The 7597-nt window shown below is 29.7% G+C and overlaps 1 protein-coding gene across 1 annotated transcript; it reads left to right on the forward strand.

Annotated features, from left to right (window-relative positions):
* The first annotated feature begins 3759 nt into the window (after window positions 1-3759).
* Window positions 3760-4589, forward strand: LOC117920898. Its single transcript, XM_034838587.1, has 2 exons — window positions 3760-4077; window positions 4176-4589. The coding sequence occupies exons 1-2, from the start codon at window positions 3942-3944 to the stop codon at window positions 4400-4402; spliced, it is 363 nt and encodes a 120-aa protein (XP_034694478.1). The 5' UTR covers window positions 3760-3941; the 3' UTR covers window positions 4403-4589.
* The last annotated feature ends 3008 nt before the right edge of the window (window positions 4590-7597 follow it).

Below are 7597 nucleotides of genomic sequence, written 5' to 3' on the forward strand. Positions count from 1 at the left end.
ATAATAGCTCAAATACAAATCAAAGCTAGGATGAATCACAAAGGTGCACTAAAGGATATGCAAGTGAAGATTTAATGCACCAAGAAAGAAATGAGAGCTTTTAAGGCAAGAAAAATGGGTAGACAAGTAAATGCAAATGTTCTCTTGGTCATAAATGAAGTGGAGCTCTCTATTTATAGGTTTCTAAACTCAGAAGCTAAGAAAATAAAAAAGCGGCCCCAACCGGTCGAGCTGGGGGTCGACCAGTTCACTAGCCGTTTGAGCATTTAATGCTTTGACAGGTTACCGTTGCTTCAACCGAAGTTCGATCGGAAGTCGACCGGGAAGGAAGATACCTCGACTAGGAAGGAAAGGCTATTGGAAAAGAGAGAGAGTGTGTGTGTTTTTTGCACTCTTCGACCAGACCTCGACCGGCCAAAGGGAACTGGTAGACCGATACCCTAGCCGGTTGAGCCGGTTGGCCAGTGTCTCGACCAGTTCACCATTTTGGGCCCGAAAACCTATATTTTTCTGTTCTTTTCTTTTCTAACACTTAGGCAAGGTCTTTAGGTAAATTAATATGTCAATTTTGAAATGATTTGCCTAAGGTACATTTGATAAAACTCGGGTTTTAATGAAATAGTAACTTTAAAGAATAAACCGGGTTTTGAAAGATGCATGAAATGATATATAAAACCTAAGTGCACCCATGCATTCATCTTACATTCGTTTCTTATGATTAAAGGTCTTCCAAACATCTTGATCTTGCATCCATTAGGTCCTTCGATGAATTTCCAAATTAATACCTGAGATTCTTTACAATTCAAACCAATTAGTAATTTAACCATGGTTTGTTATCATCAAAACCTGATTAGGAGAACCTTTGGGCTAACTGTTTGAAATGTGAGTATCATAACCAATTCTTATCATCAATTATAAAACTAAAGCAAATCACATTTTAAAAGTTAAATATTTAATGAAAAAAAATGATTTTGTATCATTTTTACATTTGCTACTAGTCCTTTTTTATTATCATTGATGGTATAGATGCTTTTAAAGATTCCTATATCATACATGTTTCATGAAAGTTGTCCCATACTTAATAGATTTTGATAGATGTGGAACATGATTCATCCTTCTACTTGATCAAAATCTTACCTCTACTCTTAGTAGGTATTGTTGTATCATTTCCAAACTTCAACAAAACCATGTACTTTTGTTTTCATTTGTTGCAACATTGTAGTCTAATAATACGACATCTAAAATTTTACCTTGATCTTTTATAACATTAGCCTGAAAATTCCTCCTATTTGATCTTTAAGCCCTATATTCAAACTTGTAATGACCATAGTTTTTGCAAACATAAAATTGAATATGAGATTTATTATTTCTTTAAATTGAAATATTATCTCTACCTCCTACTGGGTTTGATATGGAATTTCCTTGTCTTCTAGTCTATGAATTTTAACCTTTTATACTTGATTTCAAATGATTTTAGGAGTCTTCTTTTTCTTTTTTAGGACTTAGTTGGCTTTGTAATATTTCTTCCACCTTAATCTAGGACCTTTCATATAAGGTTTTTCATAGTCTTGCAAGGAACCTATCAATTTATCTAGCATCATGGTACTAGGATTTTTCAATTTTTTAATTGTTGTTACTTGGTAACTAATTTGCATGGTTAAGGTTCAAAAAAATTTCTCCATGACTTGGAGACATGAAGTGTTTTAACCATTAGATTTTATCTAATTGACAAGAGTTAATATTTACAAAAAAATAGTTGGAGACTCTTTTTGTTTTCTCCATCTAGACAAGCTCGAACTATCTTCTCAAAGTTTGTAATCAAACATTCTTTACATTTTCTACCCCTTTCTAGGTGTTCATCAAGATGTCCCATGCATCTCTCATCATGATTGCATTTTGTGATCTTCTAAAAAAATGGATGGTTCTATCTATTGATTGATGTAAAGATGAGTCTTCAAATCTTTCTTACTATAATTCATCAAATTGTCTCTTTGTAGTTAGGTGAGTTATGTTTGATTTGTTGGCATTACAAATCCTTGATCTACTACTTGTCAAATATCTTGTTACTCGAACAATAGGATTCAAAATTAACTTTTTCATCAAATTTTGGAAACTATGATAGTATTATTGTTGGTTGTGTGCATCTTTAATCGTCAAGCTCTAATATCATATGTGAACAACCAAAAAATATAGTTTCAACATCCACACAAAAAAAGGCGAAATACTATGAAGAAGGAAATAAATAATTATAGAAGAAAATTTTAATACTCATTCTAGTATTCTATGTTTTTTAAGTATATAGAACAACAATTGTAAAAAAAATAATTCCAATAAAAAACAAACTCATAATGAAAATATAATTTTAAATCCTAGGAAAAACTAAACTATTTATTAACAAAATTATTCTAATAAACTAAGAAAACATGAGCTTAATTTAATTAGGAGTGCTATATACTAAGCATTGGATATTGTAATAAATAAAGTTATTAAGTTTAACATTTGGATAGTTTTTTTTTTTCAATAGTCTAGGACTTCTTTGGTAATTGTTTTCGAAAACAATTTTAAAAAATAGTTTTTGAGAATAGTTTTTAAGAACAGTTTTTGAAAGTTCTCTAATGTTTTATAAAATAAAAGTCTGTTAGGAAACTTAAAATATTTTTAATCAATTTTTAATATTTTTAAAAATAATTTTTATGTTTAGTGTTTTATTTTTAACCATGTGTTTATATAATTATTTTTTAAAACAACCCTCATAAAATAAATAAAAACTATATAAGACAATTTAAAGATGATATTTGAAAATATTTTATTTTTTATTCTTAAAAATAGAAAATAGTTTTTAGTTATTAAACGTGTTTTCATAGTTTTTTATTACGGAGAGTAGAAAATTGCTCTCGAAAAGAGTTGCAAAATAGACCCTTAATGCTTGCCAATTTTTCAATGTATGTCAAAAGAAATATTATACATTTTTATAATAATAATAATAATAAAAAAAAAAAAAAAAAGAGGTCCATTTGTAAGATCACACGGATTCCCAAAGAGATAAATACAAAAATAAAAAAACAAAACATCATAAAATATAATTTTTATTACAAAATATAATAATCAGAATATAATATTATATATATATATATATATATATATATAATATGATACAGTAATGGTCGATTTGAGGAAGTCCGTCGTTTGGTGGCTGTTGAGAGGCAACGATTCCATTCAAGATATTTTTGGCATCATGCGGAAGCCATTGGGCTTTCAGGGGTAATATCGTGAAAACACAACATTCGAAAACAGGTGTCGGCGTCGGATTCATCAAGGCAAAGTCGGTTAGTTGAAACGGCTTCTAGAAGCGCGAGCGGTTTCTAGTTTGCCGATTCAGCAGCCTGCTGAACGGACGAAAATTTTCTATGAGCATTTACCTTTCTCGAGTTTTGTAGGGACACACCTTTTATTAAAGGAGGTCTAACAAAAAGATTTTGTACACAAACCCATTGCCTTCTTTTGGAGGGCAGTTATGTCCATTTGCGCCAATAAATGGCGGGATGTGGTTGCCCTCTCCTTGATAATAAATAAATAAAATAAAAAAGGCGTGGGGTAGATGAATGGAGACGTTTAAAGTTCTAAAAATAAATATAAAAAAAATAGAAAAAAAGAAAAAATATATATATTAGATTTGAGGTCCCCAGGCGAGTCAATTCTCACCTGCCACGTAGGATTGGAGGGCATTCATGATATGTAAGGGTAGCTTCCTTGAAAGCCCCCCCAAAGCCCCAACTACCACTTCTCCCTTTCTCATTCTTCTTCATCATCCTCTCTTCCTCTTCTCTTAGTATGTTTATGCGATTTCCATATTTTCACCAACTCTCGTTTTGTTTTTTATGATGATCCATTTCACAGTCTTTGATCCAAATTAGGAGGAAAAAAAAAAGAAAGAGTGAAACATGGAGGGCTCTGCAGGAATTGGAGTCGGATTCATGGCGGTGTTCGCTGTCTCAGGGAGTGCAGTCCTTATTGCACTGCAACTCCACAAGCGCCTCCTTTCTGATTTCATGAAGAAGATTGAGTCAGAAATTGGTGGTATGTGTACCCTCTTTTCTGACTTCCACGCATCTCCTGGCTGATCTTGTTTACAGTATATATTAATTTTGAAGTCCCCATGGGATTTTCCTTTACAGGTTCCGGAAATTACCAGGCGAAGAAAAAGGTCAGGTTTGCGGAAACGGTGGTGGAACCATCCTCTAATAACAAAGAATACCGACTGAAACACACCGCGAAGGCCGCGAGAGCTGGCGGAGTTGCATCAATGAAAAAGATGGAGGACCCCATGCCCCTCAACAGGCGTATTCTGTACAAAGGGATTATAGAGTATAAAGCCCTCAGAGGCCACTGTGTGTCAAATTGATTGTAGCTCCTCTCATGTATATTTTTGTTTTTGTTTTCGCGTATTGGTGAGGTCTCCTTCCTCCAAATGTATGTATGCATATGCATGATCTGTGTTCATCAAAAAGGTTGACGAAGATTTTGTTGTTTGATTGGCGCAAGTTCTTTAAGAATAAAAAAAAAAAAAATTGGTGAGAAATTTTGATATATATATATATATTATCAAGTGTTTGTAAATTCTGATCTCTCATGTGTTGTGTTTTGTTGACTTGTGAATGTAATATGGTTGGTCTAGTTATTATGAGTTTGACGAAGCAAAATGATATTTCTGCTTCTAGGTGTTTAAAGAAAACAAAAACTTCATCAAAATTTGACCAACTGTATCAAACTGTTTAGTGGTAGAAATTTAAATGATTTAAATAATCTACATTTATTGGTATCAAAGAAGAAGGGCATGAAATGATACACTCAAGAAGTCATCCTACCTTTGATTACAAGACACGTTAAAGATATGATATACATGTATAGATATCATAAGATATACCTCATTGAATATGATATATATATATATATATCTTAAGATAATACATCTAACGATAAATGTTGTCATATTTATATTTAGTTTGTAAAATGAAATAAAATAAATAAATAAATAAAATATATACTATTTTTTTATGTTATGTATATGTTTAAAATAAAAATTATATTTCATTTTAATATTTGCTATTAAAAAAATATGAAGTTTATCTTATGTTTATTGTTAATTAGAAATTGTTCAATAATTTAAATTTTAGTAAATAATTTTTTTTTATTTGTTAAAATTATTTATAATTTATGAATAAAAAGTTTATATCATATTATTTAATATATAAAAATAATTTATATATAGTAAATTATACATATATTAGTATTGTTTTAGAATATATTTTATAAATATTTTTTTAGTTTTTTTTAATCACAAATTTAAATTTCAAACCAAAATTTTTTTATTTTAAAAAAGAATTGATATAAAAAAAAAAAAAGAATTGATGAAAAAATAAATTTATGATGCATGTGATATATATATATCTTAGATCTTAGCATAGGATTAACAATCTCATATATAAAGAAAAAAAAAAAGTGGATAATGTATCTCATTGGTTATTTTATCTCATATTTGACTCGACATAAAATAGAATAAATGATAAGATAATTTATCATATCTTACATTACCAACCAAATATGGAATAAAATATGTTATCCATTCTCTTATCTTATATCATGCTCTACACAATCAACTAAACAAGACCCGAGTCTTTAGGAATTTTCCTACGATTATGCTTGCATGTAATTCTATATAAGAGTTATAATATACATGGTGATAAAATAATAGGGAAAAAATACTGGAAATGTTAATTAATCTCTAATAGACAATATGATGTTTGTTTTTTCCATAGAAAATTGGTGCTCATAAAAATTAATTAATACAAAAAATTATCATCAAATAAGATTAAGGCATGTATTAAAGTTCACAAAAGGATGATTATTTATTAATTTGTTCCCCTAAATCATCCTTAAAAAAATCACATAATTAATTATAAATTAATAAAGAGCAAATAAGCATTAGGAAAGAATCCATTTGTTTTTTTATTAAGAAAAAAACATGAAAGACAATATCAACAAAGAATTATCTTTTACATTTAACAATTTTCTTACCTTAAAAATGAATTTTTATCCATTGTAAAATTTTATTTATTTATTTATTTCTACAATGGTTAGTAAACTCCAAATCAAAATAGTATAGGATTTTGATATAAAAAAATTTACTTTTCATCAATCTATGTAACCCATGAAGAGTATGATAGCATTTTGGATTATCATAAGGCAATTTTACACATTCTCCTACTAGAAATAGGTTCTTTCACAAAAAACAATGATCAAAGGTGTAGAAATTTGTTCTTGGATCCTATAAATTTGTTGCAACACTCAAGCAACTAGATTAGAACTTGAGCACTAATCAAGCGCTCCTTCTAGTGCTCAAAGCTACATCTAATGCTTGAAGCACCTCAAGCACTCTAATGTTCCTTCAAGCGCTCTTGGTGGCACCAACCACTTTTTTTAGGGGTTTTAGGGGCATTTTGTGTCTTTTGTGAAGCCACTAACCCTATTTTTGTTATAGGTTTATATTGGAAATTTTGGATTTTTAAAATCCGAATATTTGGGTTACCAAATAATCAACAAGATCCCTAACCCTAGGATTTCCTTTTTTTATTTTATTTTATTTATGCATTTATATAATATTGTATATGATACAAAATGTAATTAAAAAAATTTTCAAAAATGATAATTTTGGATTGTCATATAGAAAATAAATTTTCATGAGGATTGTTTTCAATTATTATTTATTCATGGATTGGATGTTGTTATTATTAGATTGTCATTCCTCTTAGAACTTTTATATTATTTTGGGTTACGTGGTTCTCTATGCTTTCCCATCTTGAGAGAAGGAGGATGACACCAAGTTTTTCAGCCCTCCTCTTTGAGAAAAGAAAAACTATATTTAGGAAAGGAAAGTTCAAGTACAAGGAATATGAGTGCAATTCCTATTTAATACAAGTGTTCCAATTAAAGTAATAAATAAGGGTTTTGGAAAATCTCATAATGGATAATTTATTTTAAGAAGGTTACCAAAATTATCTTAAAACCTCTTATTCTGAAATATTAAATGGGAGAGGGCCATAAGCAAGCCCCCAACCTCTGAGATCAAGTGTATATTGAGTTTGAACCCATCACCATCCTAAAGATGAGGTGAGCCAAGGAATTAAGGGACATGGACTATCCTCATTAGACAAGACTATATATGTTTGTAGTATGAGTAGCCAATTATGAATATGAAACTCTTCACTTAGTAGCATTGATTTTAAGGATTTTGGTTATACACTTAACTTAGACATGAAGTGGTAGAATCATATAAAGTGATCACACTTACATGTGCTAAGGGCTAAACACAAAGGTATGTTAATCAATGTCTTAGGGTAACCTTTTGAGGTTTAAGATAGGTTGTTTAATTATAAAGAATCTCTACTCTAGTAATAATCATGACCCGTCTAAAGTAGGCTTAGTTCTTATGATATTAGAATACCTTGCCTAGATATGTGTAGTTTTAGAGTATTACATTTATGCTAAATTATTACCATCTTGCCTTAAATGCTTAATTTCCTTTGTTAATGCATGGAAT

This window comes from Vitis riparia, chromosome 8 (assembly GCF_004353265.1).
Source record: "Vitis riparia cultivar Riparia Gloire de Montpellier isolate 1030 chromosome 8, EGFV_Vit.rip_1.0, whole genome shotgun sequence".
Taxonomy (NCBI): domain Eukaryota; kingdom Viridiplantae; phylum Streptophyta; class Magnoliopsida; order Vitales; family Vitaceae; genus Vitis; species Vitis riparia.

Excerpts from the sequence above, each read along its gene's own strand:
- LOC117920898 (XM_034838587.1), top strand. The coding sequence starts at position 3,942 with ATGGAGGGCTCTGCAGGAATTGGAGTCGGATTCATGGCGGTGTTCGCT. Across the intron at positions 4,078-4,175 it reads GATTGAGTCAGAAATTGGTG|GTTCCGGAAATTACCAGGCG; the intron begins GTATGTGTACCC and ends TTTCCTTTACAG.